This window comes from Eulemur rufifrons, chromosome 29 (assembly GCF_041146395.1).
Source record: "Eulemur rufifrons isolate Redbay chromosome 29, OSU_ERuf_1, whole genome shotgun sequence".
NCBI lineage: Eukaryota > Metazoa > Chordata > Mammalia > Primates > Lemuridae > Eulemur > Eulemur rufifrons.
The window spans coordinates 80,527,653-80,549,784 of NC_091011.1; the positions used below are offsets into that span (position 1 = coordinate 80,527,653).

The window sequence follows — 22,132 nt, forward strand, 5'->3', positions numbered from 1 at the left end:
GTTTACAAATTTACTTTTTGGAAATGTAAAAAGGTTACATTTAGGAATCTACTCCTACAGAGGCCCGTAGCAGAGTACTTATCACACTTCAGGGTTATAGTTTGTTTTCCCAAATAGAATTTGAGCTCCTTAAGGATAGGGAGTATTTTTTTCCTTAGCATCTAGCATAGTACCTGAATAAATAACCAAGTTTTCAATGACAAGTATAAGGTATTTATGGAGGGCTTAGTTTTTCAGAGTTTAAGCAATATCAAAAATATCAATTGATATTTTATGCTCTTGGAGGGGAAAGAAAAAAAGATACTTTATGCTCTCACACAAAAATCACAAACAGAAACCAGTTCTTTATCTTAGAATTTCTAAAAGAAGTGACTATAAAAGAATAAAACTAATTTAATTTTCTTGTGATGTTTGTGGGCACAAAGGATGAGAAATCATGAAAGGGATATGTAGCAACTTTTTAATTCATCAAAATCTTGAAGGTTAGCCAGTCGTGTGCTAGGAGCTTTGGTGAATATAGTATGTTTCATGCTAACCATACCACATAAAAATAAATAGTTATGTCAAGAAATATCACACTTTGTGTGACATTAAATTTCCAAGTAGGACTTCTGACAAAACTGACTTACAGGAATGAATTAATGTCAAGAAAAGAAGTTGTAAACAAACATTAATGATTGAATAAATAGGGAACAGAAAAGAAAGATAAGAAACAGGGCAATGATAAAGTTATCCTATTTTGATTAATCATATTCAGTATTAACTTCAGTAATGGTAAGCTTTCTGTGAAAAAACTTGAACTTGGGAAAAATTTCATTGAAGACTGGCCTTAGATAATGGATAGAAACAGGAATTTTTAATACCTCTTGGGCATTAAAGTAAATCAAAAATATATATAGCAAGCAGTGACAAATTAGGGTCTTTCTGTGATGAACATCAATAAGACCACCACTACCACCATCACCGACAACAACAAAATAGCACAAAAATTATAGATGGATAACCTCAAAGATCTAAGAATCAAAGCACAGAGAGATTTGGAAATCTGGCAACATAGCAAACCAGATAATCTAAAATATCTCCCAATATAAATATCTAAAAACATTTACTAAATAAAACAGATTATTTAAATGACTAATGGAACTTGCAAAAAAGTAAGGGTATGAATAGCCAGTGGCTAAAAATGAAGAGAGAACTGAAAATCAGAGTAACCTGTGGGCTGTGGCTGCTCTAGAGAATCTTGCAGGCCTTGAGAAATCTATCAGCTTGGATTTCAGTGCCCAAGTGGGAATTGGAGATAAGGATTTGAGCCTGGGAGAGTAAAGAGTTGGATTAAGTCCTTTAACACCATTTCCTGCTCCCAGCACAGTGCCAGGAATTGCAAAGGGTCACATTCTGAGTAGATAAGAAAAAAAATCTGTCCACTGGCACCATGAGATTAAAGGAAGCACATCTGTCTTAGGTTGTTGGGAAATTTTTTTTAAAGTCCTGCAATTTAAAAGTCATAGATTCATCTTCACTTGGGTTTAGAGGGTCTATTTACAGTACCTGTGAGGTCCAGGAATGTCCAAGCTTAGAAATCACTTAAATTAGCTCAAGGGCAATGATACTCCTTAGGCACCTGACAGAGGCAAATACAAGATGGCTAGGAAGAGACAGGGTATCCATCCAACCTGCCAAGGATAGACAAAACACTGACAAACCGCTACCGAAGATAACCCTACCAAAACAAACAAAATTACATAAACCACAAGGAAATAAGCAAGCCTCCAAGCATAATGGTCAACAAGACAAAAATGGCAGTATTTAACCTGCAAGAACTTCAGATAATTGAACTATTGGACAAAGATTTTTTATTAATAAAAGTGTGTTTAAAGTGATTGACATAGAAAAAGAAATTGAAGTGACTGAAATAAACAAACTGGGTTGAGGGGTAAAACAGAATGTTCTTATATGAAGAAGGCCAAACTATTAAATGTAGAAGAAATGAATATAATAGGAAGTCTCCATTTTGCAACCACCACTGTATTATCTCGTTTAGGCAAGAATCATCAATAGGTGCTAAAATCACTGGGTGAAAAGCTGTTAGGGAAACAGGATACAAAAGAGAAAAGCTATTATGAAGAAATCTGGTTGTCATCACCTAGATCAAGTGATCCAATTTTACTATGCCAACAAATGGACAAATAGCATCATGTGTCTCTTCATATGATACACAGAAAGGGACATGCCACCACCTAAGTATTCTTGCCAGAAAATATTTAACCTGAATTCAATAATGAGGAAATGATGAGACAAATCCAAATTTGCAAAACAGCCTGATCTCTTCAAAATGCAAATGTCATAAAAGACAAAAAAACAAACAAATGTTCTAGTTTAAAGACAAAAGAAGCAGGACAACTAAATGCAATACATGATCCCTAACTATATCCCGCATCAGTAAAAGAAAAAGTAAGAGCTATAAGGGTTGTGATTGAGTCAACTGGGGACACGTGAGTAGGAATAACTGTAGTATCTTAAGTATGACAATCATACTGTAATTATAAAGGAAACTGTCTTGTTCTTAGGAGAAGCATGTGAAATTATTTAGGAATGAAATGGCATAGTATCTCCAACTTCCTTTCAAATGGTTCAGCAAAAAAGTGTATGTGTGAGTGAGACAGAGAAAGAGAGAGAGAGAATGAGTGACAGCTTGGTTTCTCACTACTAGAGAATGGAGCTACAAATATGAAAAGGCTTATTCTGTCCTGTGTAAATGGACTGGAATTGGAGCTATCAATATGAACTCATAGTTTTTAATATAAACACGGATGGAGAAACTCATACAGATGTGTGTGCACATAAATCTGTGTTAGTATATATGTCTATACATAAACTTCCTAGTTGTATGTTGAGAGGACCTAGAGTAATGATACCTCAGTAGCAACAGCATGCCCAGTACCCACATATTCCACATGTTAATTTCTTTCTTTTTCCTTTTTTTTTTGGAGACAGAGTTTCACTCTGTCGTCATCTTAGCTCACTGCAACCTCAAACTCCTGGGCTCAAGAGATCCTCCTGCCTCAGCCTCTGGAGTAGCTGGAACTACAGGTACCACCACACCTGGCTAATTTTTTTTTCTATTTTTTGTAGAGATGGGGTCTCGCTCTTGCTCAAGCTGGTCTCAAAATCCTGAGCCCAAGCAATTCTCCCACCTCGGTCTCCCAGAGTGCTAGGATTACAGGCGCGAGCCACCGTGTCCAGCCTAATTTCTAAATATTCTCTATTAAAAGGAATCAGAGCTCTTGGGGAAACAGACTGATTTCAGAGCTAGCCAGGGAAAGTACAAGATGAGCCTGAAATGTTTTGTGGTACTATTAATAGAAAGCAGGGGATAGGGGAGAAAGGGGAGACCTCAAAGAATATAGTGTCATGTCAAAAGAACACAGAAGCCAGATTAAAGAGGATTCACTAGCCAAATCTGGGACAATCTAACCATCAAAATAAATGACATAATTAGAGGGAAGAAAAAGCTTAATCTTACAGAAGAACCCCAACAGATAAATGTAAAAGATGGTTATATACAATATGAATCTACTTAACACCACCGAATTATACACTTAAAACGGTTAAAATGGTGAATTTTATGTATAATATATTTTACCACAATAAAAAAAAAAAATGTAAAGGAGGCCAGGTGCAGTGGCTCATGCCTGTAATACTGGCATTTTGGGAGGCTGAGGTGGGAGATCACTTGAGGCCAGCACTTCAAGACCAGTCTGAGCAACATAGCAAGACACTGTTTCTATTAAAAAAAAAAAAAAAGAAGAAGAAATTAGCCAGGCGTGGTGGCACAAACCTGTAGCCCTAGCTACTCGGGAGGCTAAGGCAGGAGGATTACTTGAGCCCAGGAGTTTGAGCTTGCAGTGAGTATGATGACATCACTGTACTCTAGCCCTGGGTGACACAGCAAGACACTGTCTCAAAAAATGGAAAAAAAAAAAAAACAACCCTGGGAGCAGTGGCTCACGCCTGTAATCCTAGCACTCTGGGAGGCTGAGGCTGGTGGATCGCTTGAGGTCAGGAGTTCAAGACCAGCCTGAGCAAGAGCGAGACCCCATCTCTACTAAAAATAGAGAGGAATTATCTGAACAACTAAAAATATATAGAAAAAATTAGCCGGGCATGGTGGCGCGTGCCTGTAGTCCCAGCTACTCGGGAGGCTGAGGCAGAAGAATTGCTTGAGCCCAAGCGTTTGAGGTTGCTGTAAGCTAGGCTGATGCCATGGCACTCTAGCTCAGGCAACAGAGTGAAACTCTGCCTAAAAAAAAAAACAAAAAAAAAAAGTAAAAAGGGATATATACAGAAGACACAAGTAATGATGGAAGTAGAAAGTCCTCATGACAACCAACACAGCAATAATTAATTTTGAAAAGAATCTTAAAAGGATGTTAAAACTAGTAAATCAAAGTTTGATGAGGAACAGAATATTTATACAATCTTGAGAGTAGCTACCCACAAAATACCTATTATATATGAATTAATTTGTACAAAATACGTAATTACCTAAAACCTAAGGGCACAGATTAAAAGTATAGGCATAAACATTGATATACCAGGCAAATACTAACCAAAAGGAAATTCGTATTGTTGTGTTAAGTCAAAAAGTCTAATAAGAGATAAAGACAAAAGACACAATTCACCAGAATGATATTAACAATTCTGAATTTACATGCACTTTGCATAATTTCATCTATATTTAGCCTATTTCACAGAATTACAAAGAAACATTTAATGGGAAACAATCAGTGGGAATTTTGAGACACTTTCTTAATAAACTGTTAGATCAAACAGATAAAAATTAGTAAGATAAATAATTTAAGAACACCATCAAGAAGCTTGATTTGGCAAACAAACATGAAGCCCAAAATTTAAAGACTATCCATTCTTTTCAATATAAAGCCATTTTCAACCAAAAGCCATTTACAAAAAAAAAGATCATATAGCAGGCCTAAAAGCAACTCTGGTAATAAAAAAACCCAAAGCCAAAAAATTAACAGGTACAGATGAGAATCTCTAACCACAGTACCATTAACCTAGGGGTAAAAAAAGATAACCAAGTCTCTTCAAGCTTGAAATTAAAACCAACACCAACAGCATTTTCAAACAACAATAATAATAATATTACTTCTAAATAACTCCTATGGGTCAAAGAAATAAAAACGAAGTCAGAAAATATGTGGCTATCACAAACATGTGTAGAGGATATCCAGGTTGTTCTTTGTATTATACTCTATTATTTCCAATAGACTTGAAATATTTCAAAATTTAAAAAAGCAAGTTATCAAAAACAACAAGATAATATTGATTTGTTTCTTTGACATTTGTGGCACTTTCAGGCAAAACTAAATTAAAAATCAGTGGAGAGATTTCAAGCGACAAAAAGAGCCATGGTCCAGTAACTGGCTTCCTCACCATGGCCAAGCTAGCACCTAATGTGCTTCTGTGAAAGTTTTTGAGGGGGAAAAACCATTACTCAGTTCAGTAACCTAAGTTGGTTTCAAATAATTGATTTTGTAACAAATCCACCCCAAATATATTAAGATTTGCTAACATTATTTCCCAAGGTAAACTATAGGCTTTAAGACTAAAAGGTAAGTTTAAAAATGTTCAGAAAAATGGCAACACTTTCAAATGAACGCTCTCTCCTTCATCCTGCTCTACGACACCAACCTTGCAAAGGACTATCTGAAAAGAGACAGCTATTATTTGAATAAATTCGCTGTGCAATGCTTCAAAAACATTATCTTGTAGCCTCAACTTTAAACAGAAATTATAACTTATATTACATGAAAAGTTTTCAATTTTATTGTAGTGAAAGGTTCAAGATTCCTCAGTTCAGATGTTTTTCACTTCTTAAATTTAGTGAACTTAATTCTAACTACATAAAAGTATATTACATATAAAGTAAAACAAAATGTGTTTCCTAACCTACACAAAGTATATTAGAAAAAAGACTTAAAATTTTACGTACAAGTATCAAAATAATGAAAATAGGTTAAGGAGTATGAAAAGTAACAACAAAAATATGTACAGTAGATATAAATAAAATATATACATACCCAACTTAACCCTATGCTGCTTCTCTTCTTCACCCCTAAGAAAAGTGTCCAAAGTCCGTAGGTCTGTCATGTAGTCTTCTTTGTCAGTAGGTGAGTTATAGACAGTGGGAGAAGAACGGTAGCGAGACCTCAATCCACTGCTCTCTACTGGTCCAACAGTGGTAGGGTATGGAGGAGAGGGACTAAAGCTCGCCAACTATACAAAATAAAAGAACTTTATTTTATTTTTCTTTAATTGAAATTTATTTTGCTCTTGCTTTTTGACTTTTAAAAAGCAACATCCCTAGCAGAATGGCCAAAATCAAGAATACTGACAACACCAAATGCTGGTGAGGTTGTGGAACAACTGAATCTCTCATTCTTGGCCAGGGGGAATGCAAAATGATGCAGCCCCTTTGAAAGACAGTGTGGCAGTTTCTAACAAAACTAAACATTCTCTTGCCATATGTACTAGTAATTGTGTTCCTTGGTAAGGAGTTGAAAACATGTCCACACAAAAACCTGCATATAATGTTTGTAGCAGCTTTATTCCTAATTGTCAAGATTTAGAAGTAACCAAGATGTCCTTCAGTAGGTAAATACGTAAATAAACTGGCACATTCAGGCAATGGAGTATTATTTAATGCTAAAAAGAAATGAGCTACCAAGGTATGAAAACACATAGAGGAAACTTAAATGCATATTGCTAAGTGAAAGAAGCCAATCTGAAAGGTTACCTATGTATGATGCCAAGTATATGACATTCTGGAAAAAGCAAAACAATGAAGGCAGTAAAAATATCAGTGATTGCTACGAATCTGGAAGGGAAAAGAGATGAATAAATAGAGCACAAGAGATTTTTTATTCTGTATGATACTATAATAGTGAATACATGTCATTAAACATTTGTCCAAACCCACAGAATGTACAACACCCAGAGTGGACTTTGGGAGATAATGACATGTCAATGTAGGTTCATCAATTTTAACAAATGTGCCAATCTGAAGGGGTATATTGATAATGGGGGAGGCTATGGATGTGTCACAGCAGAGGATATTTGTGAGATCTCTGTACCTTCCTCTCAATTTTGCTGTGAACCTAAAACTAAAGTCTATGAAAAAAAAAAAAGGAACACATGTATATTTCTAAAAATTGAAAGTATAAGTAACATCTATAATTTTGCCACTCAGATAATATAATCCTTCCCCACATTTTATCTATTTACCTATCCATTTATTTATTTAGCTAGCTCACTCTATCTATCTATCCAGCTAGCTAGCTAGCTCTGTTGCCCAAGGAGGAGTATAGTGGCATGATCACAGCTCACTGCAGCCTCCAAGTCCTGGGATCAAGTGATTCTCCTGCCTCAGCCTCCTGAGTAGCTGGGACTACAGGTACACACCACTGCATCCAGCTCTATGTACGTTTTTTAAAATCTGATAATTAAAATAGCAACCCAAGGGAAAAAAATCATGGCAGATACAGACCCAAAAGACAAGTGAGTAAAGAATGAGAACTTTTTGATTTAGTTAAGTGGCTTTGCAAGAAATAACTGTTAAATTTACAAGAGACTATTTTCATTTTCTTATTAGCAGAGATTTATAAAAAATTAACCTGATGATTAAGAGTATAATATTAATAAAATGAGTACTCTTGTACATTTCTGTGACAATGTAAATTGGTAGAATTCTTTTGGACAGACCCCCCCCCCCCAAATTTATTAAGAACTTTATGTACAGAGCTATTTAGTACAGATTAACCAGGCTTCAAAAAATGAAAATAAATATTCAGGAGTAAACTATGGGATATCCACTCTCAGAGATCATTTTTGGGTGGTAGGACTACGAGCAATTTTCCTTCTATTTTATTTTTCCAATTTTCTATAATGATCATATAATACTTTTCTTATGAAAACAAATTATTTTAAAAAGTCATACTTGGCCAGGCACAGTGACTCATGCCCATAATCCCTGCACTTTGGGAGGCTGCAGCAAAAAGATCACCTGAAGACAGGAATTTAAGACCAGCCTGAGCAATATAGCAAGACCTCCCCTCTACAAAAAAATAGAAAAATCAGCTGGCCATGGTGGCACATACCTGTAGTTCCAGCTACTTGGGAGGCTGAAGCAGGAGGATCACTTGAGCCTGGGAGTTTGAGGCTGGAGTGAGCTATGTTGATGACACTGCACTCTAGCCCAGGCAACGGAGTGAGGCCTTGTCTCACTCCCCTACCCCCAACATCATATTTACCCATGAGTTATGAATTATCATTACATATACACTTTCTCATTTCACTTGTACAAAATTTTCTAAATGCTATTACAAAATTAATTTTAATATTGGGTAACCAGTAGTATGAAATTTCATTACAAAGAAATAAATACTATGTAGGAGGATAAGGGCAGACAGGGTGTTGGTTTCATTTCCAGACATTCTTCTTTTAATGAGTAGCTACAGAGATGTTAATCCAACACAATAGTAAGAGCATCTGAAGTGATCATTCTCCTTCTAATGCCCCTCTTATAATTTTATGCTTCAGAAAGTAATCAAAACTTCAATCTGTCAATTCTGCTTTTATTAAGCCTAAAAATTAGAACAAAAGCCCACATTACTGTGGGAATTGGAATGAAGGTTTCTACCCATCCCATGGAAAGTGTCCATACTCAAGAATCAAACTATATGACAATCCCAGTTTTAGCTTAGAAGATACTCCAACATGACAAAAAAAGCAAAAAATTCCACTAGGGAATACAAAGGCTTCACGTAAAGATGCAAAGAGGGAAAACATGAGTAAAGGACATTAATGTACCAAATCATCAGTTTCAAGTTGTTTTAAAGACTGCTGAAAGATCCTAGATAGTAAATCTCAGTTTATCATCTTTGCAAATGCTGATTTTTTTCTTTTAAGATGTTATGTAAAGAACTTCTGACTAGGTGTCAGGAAATCTGTGTTCTATTCTTGGTTCTTAAATAGGTGATTAGAGCAAGTCAATAAGCCTTTGTTCCTCAGTTTGCTCACTGATAAAATGAGAAGTTTTGACTCACTAGATTATTAAGGTACCTCCCAATTCTAAAATAATGTGAGTAGCCAAGAGAGAAGAGTCATTACCTTATTATAACCACTGACAGGCGAGTAGGTCACTCCAGGGCTATAAGAACCACTGCTACCTGAGGACAGACCTTGCAGTGGAGGGCTGTATCCGGTCATACAGCTGGTAGTGAACTTGGGACTGGTACTGGGTGAACGAGATGGGCTATAACTCAACACACTCTGACCCTGAATTGAAGGGGAAGGTGGAGAGGGAGGGATTTGTGTGGCTGTCAGGTCATGTGGAGGAGTAGTCTGTACAACTAAAAGGAGAAAAGAAACATATATATGTATATACAAATCAAATTTCTATGAAAACATATTTAATAAACTAGGCCTTTTTCTTCAGGAAAAAAGAAAGTAACAGAGTAACTTGGTTGTTAAATTACATAAAGTATTATTAACAAAGGCCAGAAATCAATTATTTACCATTTCCCAGAGTTCAAAATAAGAAATTAGCTTCCATACAGCAAGAGTTAGTCATTTAATTTTGATTTTAATTGAATAATGGAACAAACTTCCATGAGGTTGTTGAATTTATACAATAAGAATGATAATCATTGGTCTTACGACAACTTATCGTAGACCTGCTTAATATAGTTGAACCAGATGGCCTTAGAAGTACCTTCCAGCTCAGAGTCTATGAAAGGGAAAATTAAATTGAGGAAAATTTATTGCCACCCTTTTCCCCACCTTTGCAAGAGATATAAAACACTTACCAGCTGTTTTCAACCCTAAAAGTGTTTGCTGTCCAGGGCTAACAACCAGACTTGTTGGTGCCACAGTATATTTGAAATATCTCCAAAAATCAAATAAGGCATTTAGGCTGAAGAGAGATGCAAGGGCAAGCTCTGGAAGAAAACAATTTATTTTTAAAAAAAAAAAAAAGAGTGCAGGGAGACCATTTATTGGGGGAACACAAAAACCCTCCATATTTTAGCAAATTAACAACAACAAAGTTGAACATTACTTTCTTATTCCTCTTAATAGCATTTAATGAATGTCTATTATGTCTAGGACATTTACTAGTGAGTTTCAAAATATCACTAATCCTTACAATCTTGTAAAATAAATATTTTCACCTTCATTTTAAAGATAAATCAACAATCAATGAGAAGCCAACTGACTTTTACAAGAACACACAGCTAGTTATTGAAGCTATAATTCTAACTCAGGCCTGCAGATTCCAAAACCCTTGCTCTTCCAATTGCCACACCACCTCCCATGACAAACTTTAGATTAACATGTATAAACTATGGAATTTATTTTAACATCCACAAGGATTCTTTATACCCAAGGACTATGGAAGCACAGACAGGAGATAGGAGGGCATCAACAGATTTGGTACGTGGGCTGGTCTTGAAAGGTGAAAAAGCAAGAGATAGGGCATTTCAGGAGAGTAACAAATACAAATCTCACTATGCCCAAACTTATTGCTTCTTCACAGAACTTGTAATTACCTGAAACTATTGTTTATTAATTTGATTGTCTCCTCTACTAGAATGTTCCTTCCATAAGGACAGGGTTTTGCCTTGTTCCCTTCCTCTGTATTCCCGACTATTAGAACATAGTAGGCACTCAAATATTTGTTGAATGAAGAAATGAATGCTAAGTTGAATTAAACCTAAAAGCAGTTTTTCACTGGTTGTAAACTGAAATTATAACGAAAATTGATTACTTACCAATATACCAGAGAGGCCAGTATGTCACATTATAATATGAACTAATCAATTTTCCAGTCCTGAAAAAATTAGAAAGTCTTTTCAATAGCTTAAAAATACCAAAAATCAAAACACAAAAACCTGTCATTGGCTTCTTAAATGTTCACTTTTTTGGGCTGATTAACTTACATTTCAGTGTATATCATTCCAGCCATAGATACATTTAGGAGTCCCCAGGCTAAAACCACTTTCCTCGCCTCTGTTTCTTTTCTCATCTTGATGGTCCTGTCAATAAGGGAAGCACTTGTGTTTGGCTCCCCTTGCATCTATTCAAAAACAAAAAGCACAGGAATTAGTCCAAAGAAATTAGTTCTCCATTTAAAAAATCTAATGTTGTGTCCTTTATAAAGGTAACAAAAATTGCACACACTTAGCCTCATCTTTAAAATCTTACCAAAACTTTCTCCATTTTAATATTTATATAGTAAAACAGAATGCTGAATTATACCTTCATTGGCATCATAGCGTAATCAACAGAAAACTGGCTGGTTATTTCAGAGAACAATTTAGTACTTCCAATAAATAAAAAATATCTTATTTTGTTATTTAAGGACTGCGATTACATCACAAATACTCCCTATTTTGTCTTTGGAGTATGTCACGAGGGCTAATTTCAGAAATTCAAAAGATCAAGTTTTGGGAGCAGATATTCCATATATACTACAAATCATAAAGACTCCTTCTACATCTTTATGCAGCAACCATTACTATCTACAACCTTAAACAACTCTACACCTGGACGGCTGTATGCCAGGGATCTCCGTTTGTGTGCCAATAAAGTACAAGGATTTAAGTTTTAGAAAGGCGGGCACCCAAGGTGTGAAGGGACTGAGAGACAGTGGGGAAAGTGTGCCTTAAGTTTTACTCCACGTTGGGTTTTATACGTGCTTTGTTTTGCTGGGCTCAACTCTTGTAGACAAGTGGAAAACTTGTTCTAGCAGGAGTTCTACCCTTCCCGCCACCCAGCCCCCGCGTCCAAACTTCCCAGTCCAGAGAGCTTCCCTCCCTGGCTCCCTCAGCACAAACTTTAGCTACCCCTATTACTTCCTTCTTCCCTTCTATCACGGGTGTCGGGACGCCTAGCCACATCCTGCCTTGGCTGGACCCCGGGCAGATCAGCAGGCGCGGAACTCCCACAGCCCACGAGGACTCCACGTCCAGGGAACACAAAAAGATGACCCCGAAAACGCACCATCCTCTCCGGCCGGAAGCCGCGGACTCGCGCCACTCTACTGCACATGCGCAAAGCCGAGTGCTACGGTAGAGGCGAGCGGCGGGCGAGGCTACAGTTACCGGAAGAACTGGTCGTCTCTTCTCGCGAGAAGAGGAGGGAGGCGGAGGGACAGGCGGCTAGGAGCGTTACCAGGGAAACAGCTCTCGGTTTTGTGGCTCCCAGTGAGCTGAGAGGAGAAAGCTGAGCAGCAAAATTCAGACCAGGTTCTGAATCCACAGTAAAAAGTAATAACTATAACAAGCTGAATTTTGTATATATTAATATAATTTTAGCTTCCTCAGGGCATTTACGGACTCACATTTGTAAGCAGATTAAGCAGGGTGGCTAATTGTTGGATACAGAATGAGTGATAATGTGTCCAGACATCATCAGCAATGAAAAAGCATTTCTTTCCCCTGTGTTAAAACATATGTGTCAAGAGTTCTGACTCAACGTAAATTCTTAAATATCCGTGTAATGAGGGTGCTGCAGTAACAAGCAAACCCAAAATTTGTTTTATTGAAGTTGCTAGTGGTTTTGAGGTTAAAAAATAATAACACGTTTTCTTGCATACTCTTTGGAAGAACTAATCCTAATGAAAAGGTTCATCGGGGAGTTGAGTTTGGTTTTATTTAACAAATACAAATGCCTACAGTGTGCCACTGGGCCACGCACGGGGATACAGAAAGTAAGAGCTCCCGGGTTACTTCCAGGAGGAGCTCAACCCTGGGGAGGCCCGCAGATGCTCGAGGTGGGCACGGTGAGCCCCAAGGAGGCAAGTCCAGCCCAGCCCAGGCTCCCAGCGAGCTTCCTGGAGGAGGTGACACCCGCCAAAGGTAGATAGTCAACGGCCAGGAAGCGCAGGCCTGGGGCCTCGTTCTGCATGTGGAGAAATGTGCCTCCTAATAAAATCATTAAGCCATGTCAGAATAAGCTAGTGGATTATTACATCAATGAGCAAAATTTTTCCTAAAATGATCCTAAGATCAAATAGAAGAAAATGAATTTTCTTCATGGTATTGTATATTAATGAAAACCTGCAGGTTTGCTGGGCTCTTAATGATCTAACAGATTTTTAAGTGAGATTTTTATCATTATTAGATTCCATTAGCAGCAATGTTGTTTTGCTCTAGTTTTAGATTTAGAGAACTACTTGAAAACTGTTCAAAGTGAAAAGGTTCAATGTATAGTCAAAATTAGAATACCAGGTTCCCACCTCTCCCATGTCTCACTCTTTCCTAAGAAGAAATTGTAGACATTTGATGTAGTTCATAATAGGCACATGTATGTTTTTCCTGCTTAATGTAATCCACAAGCTATTGTGCATTTATTCAAGACTTAAAAAAGAACAGTACTGACCAAATTTGATAGGCAGTTGGCATTATGTATTAGGGCTGCTATAACAAAATATCACAGATAGGGTGGCTTAAAGAACAGAAATTTACTTTTTTAAAATTTTGGAGGCTGGAAGTCCAACATCAAGATGTCAGTAGGGTTGGTTTCTCCTGAAGCCAGTCTCCTTGGCTTGCAGATGGCCTTGTTTTCTGTGCTCTTGAATCTTTGGTGTTTCTTCCTCTTATTATAAGGATACCACTTGTATTGGATTAGGGCCCCACCCTTGGGACCTCATTTAACTTTAATTACCTTTATAAAGGCCCTATTTCAAATACAGTCAAATTAGGGGTAAGGGCTTCAATGTATCAATTTTGGAGAACACAATTCAGCCTGTAATACATCAGAACTGTGTATCTTAATTTATTAATACAATGGCATACATATAAAAGAGATGATAAAAATGAGTGAATACCTTAGACACTTAGATGTAAAGATATGAAAATACAATGTATATAAATTTTAAGAGAAAAAGATTAACACAGAATGCACCATATTGAGGTATGGGGGAAATATCATAAACTTTCATAGAAGTAATTTGGATAAATCTTCCAAAAACCTTAGAAATCCAAGAAATGTTTGTCAGTTCCTGTAACAGTTGCTTAAGTATATGTCATAATAGGTTGCCAAGGAAGTTGTGATACATCATGGAGTGAAGTAGTTCCCAACATCTTCATCACTTTGAGCATGTTTTATTTTCTAAGCAAGAAACCATCATGGGAGACCTTTTTTCCTTATTTTGGGAGGTGGATCCTCCCCCTATACCTTTAAGTTTTGCTATTCCAAATCAGGATTATGAATGCCGGAAGGAAGATTCTTGTGGGACAATAGGGAGCTTCCTACTTTGGTATTTTGTCATTATATTGTTCCTGATGTTCTTCTCTCGGGCTTCTGTCTGGGTAGGATATCCTTTTTCATTTTAACTAATATGTTTACTGTATACTAGGGAATTTTCCGTAAAATAAATTCACTTTACTTTGATGGAAGTACTTTTTTAAAGTTTGTTTTTTAGTTTTAAAAATAATGCAATTTCGTTCCAGAGAATGCAAGAATGTGAAAAAGATGAAGAAAAAAAATTTAAAACTACTGTTACCCTAGTTCCCAGAAATAACCTCTGTTAACATTTTGGAGTATGTCCTTCTAATTTTTCTTTCTCTCTCTCTCTCTCTCTCTCTCCAGCTTTCTATCTTTGATCTTTCATCCTTTGTGTTATATTGTAAATATTTTTATATCCTGCTTTTTAAACTTAGTAATATAAATACTTCTCCAAATTATTTTCATTCGGTAGCAATTTTAATGACTGCATAATTTTCTGTTTTTTGATTGTACCATAAAAATTCTGCAATTTTGAAACATTTAGATTGACACATATGCTATGTAATGCTGGGACAAACTTCCCTACTGGTCAATGACTTCCAAATTCTTTTTTGATAGAATACATGTAGGATTTGGGGGTTTTTGGTATGAGGCAATATACTTTCTACATAGACTAAGATGCAGAAATAAACAAAATAAAACTAAAGCAACCACTCTTGACACGGGAAGAAAATGCCATCTTCTTAAGAATGAGATATTCCACTTTATCAGGACTCTGATGCCCCCAACATATTATGAGTAACCAAGCTCTTATAATTCACTGACATGGAATCTTTGCTGGCCATTGATACCAGGCTGATTAAGCAAATTACCATCATTAGCATTATAGCCCTGGGCTGGCAGTGGTCAGTTACACTGTGTGCTAGGCCAGCTCAGGATGGAGAGGAGAAAGTGTGTTCTGTCCATGCCAGCTGGATTCCATTATAATAATCAAAGACTTCTCCCCACCACCTCCTGGCCAAGAAGTTTCATCTAAAGTTTAAATGCTTCTTACGGTAAATACTTTGCCAAAAGGAGATTTAGAGTAGTGATAGCTTATATGTGCCTTAAACTCTGTGGCTAAGTATATTGAATTTGTCTGGCCTGGCAAGAAAAGCTACTTTAGAAAATTAACAAAAAATTGAAATTGATCACTGGCAATTTCATCATGAAGACCACTTATGAGGTCTAAGCTATTCCTCTGCTTGCTTGCTTGCATCAGCTCTTTGGAGTCATAGAGCTCGGAGCTTCAAGAACCTCAAGAGAGCATATGGCCCAGCCTCTTGTCTATAGACAAGTAAAATATCATTATCTCTCCTCCTGCTTTTTTTTATTGATAAGGCCCAAGGAAATTAAGTGACTTGTTCAATGTCACACAAGCGGTTAGTGACAAAGGGGGAATAATGGACCCAGATTTCCTGCCATATTATTTGTTTGCTTCAAAGTGTAGTTTGCAGTGTTGAATTAAACCTATTCAGTGCTGATTAAAACCTTAATTATTGTAGAGGTTTCGTCTTTCACTTTATACCCTGGTGGCAGCTACAATCGGCTGGAGTGCTTCTTCTGAAGGGCCCCAGATTTGAAATCTGAGAACCATATGAGAGTTAGTGAAGGAGGATGGATTTTTTCCTTCACTTTGAACTTCTTCATTTTCTCTGCTAAACTATGAGCCTTTATTTACAAACCTTGAAGTAATGGTAAAAGCATGATGGAAATATGGTGGTAATTATCCTCCAACATGAAGCAGGCTGGCTGATTTCCTCTGGATTTGCCACTTCTTAAGATGCATTTACCCATTTGCTTTCAGAGACTATAAATACTATATTTAGTTTATGTGTTTAGTGTTTATTCAGATTGCTAGTGCCGGTATTTTTCTGGACAATCCTAGCCCAAACTCCTTATTTTGCATATGTGCAAACTGTGCTTAGGAGGTGTTAAGTGGCTTGGTAAAACCACAGAGCTGGTTAGTGGCAGAGAGAGCGCAGCCCACATTTTCTACCCTGCCCTGTTTTCACTCAGCAAGTCACACACAAAGACAGTTAATGAAGTGCTTTTCGCAACCACAGTTCATATGACTCCACTTAGCTTAATGCAAAATCTTTCTTTTGATTTTGTGGTTATGTTTTGATTTGACATCAAATGTGGAAGCTTTCTGTGGAAATGATATAAGCCTAATAAGTGTTTTTAAACACCTTCCCCCCTCCATTACAAAAGAACACATTATAGAAAATGTGGAAATTATAGGAAAGTATACAAAATAAAATAAAAATCACTCCAGATTATATAGAAATAACCAACCACTTTTAGGTTTATAAGCATCCAATCTTTTAATAATCTTCCTTCTGCATATTAAATTTTGAATATTTAAGCCCCACCCCATGATTTTTAAAAAAGACATATCTTAAAAGAAAACTCCACTTGCAAGGTTTTCAAAGAAAGTTTGTTATAACCAAAAAAAAAGAGGTACCTTACTAGAGACACTTGCCTACCATTGTTGAGATCAGATATTAAGAATGAGTTAAGGATCTTAGATTGCAGTTACAGATACCCAAGTATGGCACTTTTCAACCCAAAGGAAGTCTGACTTTCTACATAAAATCATTTTTTTCCCTAACTGTAGACAATTTGAAAAAATTAGAAGGAAAAAAAAATCAGTTTTATCCCTTAAAGCCAACCGTTGCTACTTTTATATGTTTAAAAAAGAAACTTCTATACATTTCTTAAGGGTTTTTTCTTCATATTTTTAACTAACTTGTGATTAGGCTGTAAATACAAATCTGCATCTTGATGTTTAATCCAGTATTATGATATACTTGTTTCTTCATGACACAATTTTATTAAAATTTTTACTATTATATATCATGTGATTGTACCATAATTTACTTAACCACTGTCTACTTTTGAATTTTATATTATCCTAATTACACTGTAATGAATATTTCTGTGCACAAATCTTTCTCTCTTTTGGGGGTCACTTCCTCGTGATAGATTCCCAAAGGAAGAATTATGTGTCAAAGATGTTAATGAAAATTTCTAAAGTTTTTGATAAATTCTGAAAGACATATATATGTATCTTTTGGCAGAACCATTTTTCAGCATCAGAAAGTGGGACACTAATCTGAAAAATGGGACAAATATATTTATGGAGTAATGGGGCAGAATATTTGAAATTGGAACTATTCAAAGAAATTCATTTCTTCTGGATGCCATATTCACAAATAACATATTATGGTTGCATTTTGAAGGAAACTTTCTGAAGGATTAAGGAGCTATTAAGTCCATGAATTCAGTTAAAGATCTTTGTGCATATATATGTCACATATTAAACATCTGACTTAAAGAACTATCAATAATGTGACCTGACCAAATGTCCTTACAAGTTAATTTTAAACTAATCTGAGTACTATAAATCTGTTTTTAAATGCCATTTCTCTGCAATTTAAATGGGTACAGGGAAACTTTATAGCCTATATCTCCCTATCAGTATTATTTTCTCTCCAGTCTTTGTTCCATTTTTATTGGTTCAAAACATTTTGATAGATTTTGCTATCAAAGCGTGGTCTTATGGGCAGCAGAAGTAGGATCACTATAAACAGGAACTCAATAAGTACTTATTCAACTTATTTAACTCAATAAGTACTTATTTAACTTATGAGTTAACTCAAGCACTTATTTAAACTGAATGTTTAAAATTAAACATTGTCAAAGGGCCTCAGCAATAGTGTTTCTTAGCAAGTAGATGTTAGTGAAAAACAACTGAGATCACTCTTTCTAATCTATATTTCCAAAACAGATGTCTGAGAATAAAAAGGATGAAGACAGTGGGGCAAGCACTTCAGTAAGTAAAGGTGAGAGCCAGTGCATATTTAGTATTGGACCGTGAGGAGAGAAATATGTGCTGAGTGTGGAACATGAACAACAGAGGTGAACAGTCAGTCAAGAGTGTTTAAGCTCTTTACAGCACGGATGTTTAAAAAAAAAAAAGAAAGAAAGGGCTGGGTGTGGTGGCTCACGCCTGTAATCCCTAGCACTCTGGGAGGCCGAGGCGGGAGGATTGCTCAAGGTCAGGAGTTTGAGACCAGCCTGAGCAAGAGCGAGACCCCCGTCTCTACTGAAAAATAGAAAGAAATTAGCTGGACAACTAAAAATATATATATAAAAAATTAGCTAGGCATGGTGGCACATGCCTGTAGTCCCAGCTACTTGGGAGGCTGAGGCAGAAAGATTGCTTGAGCCTAGGAGTTTGAGGTTGCTGTGAGCTAGGCTGACGCCACGGTACTCTAGCCCGGGCAACAGAGTGAGACTCTGTCTCAAGAAAAAAAAAAAAAGAAAGAAAAGAAAAAGAAAGAAAGAAAAGCATCCTAAGGCCTCTCCACACCAGTGAAGGCCAACTGGGTAAGCTCCTTGCTTTTTGACTCTCTAGTGCAGAGGGACAGCTTAACTGCTTTAGCAGATCCCCTAGAAGCTATGAATTACTGGTAGGAAGAGCTCAAGCTCTCTTTGCATTCCTCAGCACTCACCTTTCACATGGCTTGTCCTTCCTTCATTAAATTTAAATACTTAAGCTTCCCACCCCCAATGCATTTTTTAAAAACAGATATCTTGAAAGAGAACTCCACTCTCAAGGTTTTCAGAGAAGGCTTGCCATAACCCAAAGGAAAGAGGTACCTCATTAGAGATACTTGCCTGCCATTGTTGAGATCAGATATTAAGAAAAGAATGAGTTAAAGATCTTAGATTGCAGTTATAAATACCCAAGTATGGCACTTTTCAACCCAAAGGAAGTTTGACTTTCTACATAAAATCATTTTCATGTAACAACCTTCATTGTTAGTGCTATTATAGGATTATGGGTTCTACACAACATCTTTTTCAAGAACCTGTAAGCAGTGGTATGCTGGTAGATATTTAACAACTGGCTCTCCAAAATTGTGTGTTTACATATGTTTATTAAAAATTTTGCTGATATGAATGATATGTATCACATGATTTATAAATAATAAAATATACAGTGCTCTTTATGGTAAATTCCATATAGACAACTGATTCTCACAACGTGCTTTCCTTGATTTTTGCCAGACCCTCCCATCCTTAGCCAACCATGGCTGCACTTGATGAACAAGTGTAGTTCCAGCGTGAATGTTATTTTCCTCTAAGTTAAGGAGTAAGATCAAAGTGAAACAGAAGATGTATGGTGGAACTTAATTTGGTTGTCGATGATGTGAATGACTTCTTTGCTGAAATGGATAATAGTTTTAGAATACTAGAAGAATGTTTCCTCATTTTTGGGTGCTAGTCACAAGGTAGTGGCTATAGGCATGGCAGTGAAATGTAATCTGCGTTAGTAACATGTTCTCCATCATTTTCTTAAGTGGAGGCAATCAACAAAACCCTGATGAAGCCCTGACCTTCAGTATTTGCTGATTTTCATGGTATAATGCCCTTTACTGAAGCTGTGGGGTTTTTTTTGTTTTTTTTTTTTTTTGTGGTGTCTTTTTTTTTTTTTTTTGAGACAAGGTCTCACTCAGTTGCCCAGGCTAGAGTGCAGTGGTGTCATCATAGCTCACTGTAACCTCAAACTCCTGGACTCAAGTGATCCTCCTGCCTCAGCCTCCTGCATAGCTGGGACTACAGGCATAGGCCACCATGCCTGGCTAATTTTTTTATTTTTTGTAGAGACAGGGTCTTGCCATGTTGCTCAGGCTTAAAGCTAGTTTTAAGCTACCAACATTATATCACTGAATGTGGAGTTGGGAAGAGGTGAGCAGTTGCACACTCTTAAATAGTATTTTAAACATCCAGATACAATGGGCATAAAAAACTTCGAGAGCATACACTATAATAAAATGTAGCAAGATAATTAAAAGTGATGGGTTTCAAGTATTTATTACCTTTATTTTTAGTAAATTGATTTTGTTGTAAGTTTGTATAATTTAGTTTTTGATACTAGCTATGTTTAACCATCTCACAAATTTCTGAAAATTTATTAGCTCTTGCGAGCCAACTCCAGCACATCACTAGATTAAGAAAAGATCCCCCTTCCTGCTATCCAAATCACAGTCATATACACACTTGAATCTTTAAGACTTCAAAGGAAAAAACATCCTTCTCTGGAAAACTTTAGAGATCTTTTCCTTTGATCTTATATCCAGGATTCCACAAAGCTTCAAAAGTGATATGTGAAGCCTCTAAGCTCTCTGGTCTGTAGGAGATGGGGTGGGGTGCTGGGAAATGCAGTCAGCTGCCAGCTGGAGAAAAGTAGGGGCTTGATGACTGGCCACTAAGAGTGAGCCTGCACATACACGGGCTGCATGAAGTAATGTGAGGTTCCCGTAATCAGCAACTTGTACCTAACTTGTCAATTTGTTTTGTTGGTTGTTAGCAAGCAAAAATACTTCCTATAAGCGGCAAAGCAAAGATGTTGCCTGGGACACTTCAGAAATGATGAAGAAACCAAAGCAGAGCCAATTCACCCCTGTAACAGACTCAGAAGTGGCCTTGGTCAATGCCTATCTTGAACAGAGACGAGCCAGGCGCCAGTCTCAGTTAAACCAGGTGAATCAGAATCCACAAGACAGTGATACTACCGAGTGTGACAGTGAAGAGTCTAACTCAGGAGCTTCCTCGTGGAAGGAGAGCGAAAGTGGTCACCACCCATCACCAGACTGTATGAAGAGGAGAAAAACAGCTCAGAGGCAAAGGAGTCTTGGAAATTACCAAATCAGAGAAAGGCCCTGCGTCCACTGCAAAGCCATGAGGACCAACGAATGGTTGACACGCCATTTCCTACAAACACCCCCAGAGAAGGGGGAGCCTCAAGAGGAAAATCCCATACCTGACATTAACACAAAATTCAGTAAATTTTGAATTTTATCAAGTCCTTACCGTACTGGAAGCCAAATGAAAGAGATGAATAAAACACGAAAAATCACCAGAGCTCTAGGTGAGGAGACTTCTACTAACAACAAAAACATACTCAGAACCCAAGAGGTAAAATTTCAGACAATTCTTTGTCCAAAAAACGGCCAGAAAATTTGTGTATGGCACCACTGGAACATCGAAGATGTGTATCCACTATGTTTTTTTTTTTATTCGAAAGAGCACAAGACAGATATTTTATGCCCTGAGTGTATGTATTTTGTTTATATCTGTAATACAAATAAGAAGGCTCTTTGAAAATATATTATTTATGTTGAGAAACTATTTAAATTTATTCACATGTTTTGATTATCTGACTGAATGAACCAGGTGAAGTTTGTTGGAATAGAATTACGCTATCCTCTCTAGGTCTATATTTTCAGGTGATGCTACCAGAACAATATTGCTACATGTGTCAGCTAGGGGCTGGTGAGGAAGAGGAGCTCAAGAGCCTGGAATAATACCTCATTCCTAGAGGAGGGAGGGGAGGCAGCAGGACCCTGAAGGGCAGCTAGGTCGTGGGCTGTCCATAGTTGTTGTTCAAAGGGCATGGCAAGTGTTAAAGACAAAATTATTCTGGCATGTGTTAACACAGTAAGGGAAGACTTTATTCAAGGCTATTGTAATAGAGGTCAACTCTACTGCAGTAGGGAATGTGAATCCAGCTCAACTCCAAATACAACAGGGGCAAGTGGGAATTTATAGCCAGGGAGCAGGATGAAGGCATCTGAGGATGGAAAATTACTAAAAACAGGATTCTTGCTAAAACTGGGCCAAAGAAAGGACAAGGCCAGGGTAGAGGCCTAATTGAAAAGAGGGCTCTGGGGAGCCTGACTGAAGTTTGGTCAAAGAGAGAGTCGTTGTC

At 37.0% G+C, this 22,132-nt stretch overlaps 2 protein-coding genes across 4 annotated transcripts in view; one reads left to right on the plus strand and one right to left on the minus strand.

Annotated features, from left to right (window-relative positions):
• TMEM209 (transmembrane protein 209) overlaps positions 1-12,028 on the minus strand; it is a 34,243-nt gene extending 22,215 nt beyond the window's left edge. For all 3 annotated transcript variants that reach the window (XR_011231770.1, XM_069461752.1, XM_069461753.1), the window contains exons 1-6: positions 11,925-12,028; positions 11,019-11,155; positions 10,851-10,909; positions 9,888-10,019; positions 9,190-9,431; positions 6,102-6,297 (exon numbers count right to left, since the gene is read on the minus strand). Coding sequence is in view for 2 of the 3 variants with exons in the window: in XM_069461752.1 (XP_069317853.1) it covers positions 6,102-6,297; positions 9,190-9,431; positions 9,888-10,019; positions 10,851-10,909; positions 11,019-11,155; positions 11,925-11,978 (820 nt within the window). In the remaining variant the exon portion in view is untranslated. The remainder of the gene's footprint in view (positions 1-6,101; positions 6,298-9,189; positions 9,432-9,887; positions 10,020-10,850; positions 10,910-11,018; positions 11,156-11,924) is intronic.
• A 2,182-nt stretch (positions 12,029-14,210) lies between these two features.
• SSMEM1 (serine rich single-pass membrane protein 1) lies at positions 14,211-21,216 on the plus strand. The gene is made up of 3 exons (XM_069462602.1): positions 14,211-14,393; positions 18,143-18,197; positions 20,732-21,216. Exons 1-3 carry the CDS (start codon positions 14,211-14,213, stop codon positions 21,214-21,216), a joined length of 723 nt encoding a protein of 240 aa, XP_069318703.1.
• The last annotated feature ends 916 nt before the right edge of the window (positions 21,217-22,132 follow it).

Excerpts from the sequence above, each read along its gene's own strand:
- SSMEM1 (XM_069462602.1), top strand. The coding sequence starts at position 14,211 with ATGGGAGACCTTTTTTCCTTATTTTGGGAGGTGGATCCTCCCCCTATA. Across the intron at positions 14,394-18,142 it reads TCTCTCGGGCTTCTGTCTGG|ATGTCTGAGAATAAAAAGGA; the intron begins GTAGGATATCCT and ends TTTCCAAAACAG. Across the intron at positions 18,198-20,731 it reads AAGCACTTCAGTAAGTAAAG|CAAGCAAAAATACTTCCTAT; the intron begins GTGAGAGCCAGT and ends GTTGGTTGTTAG.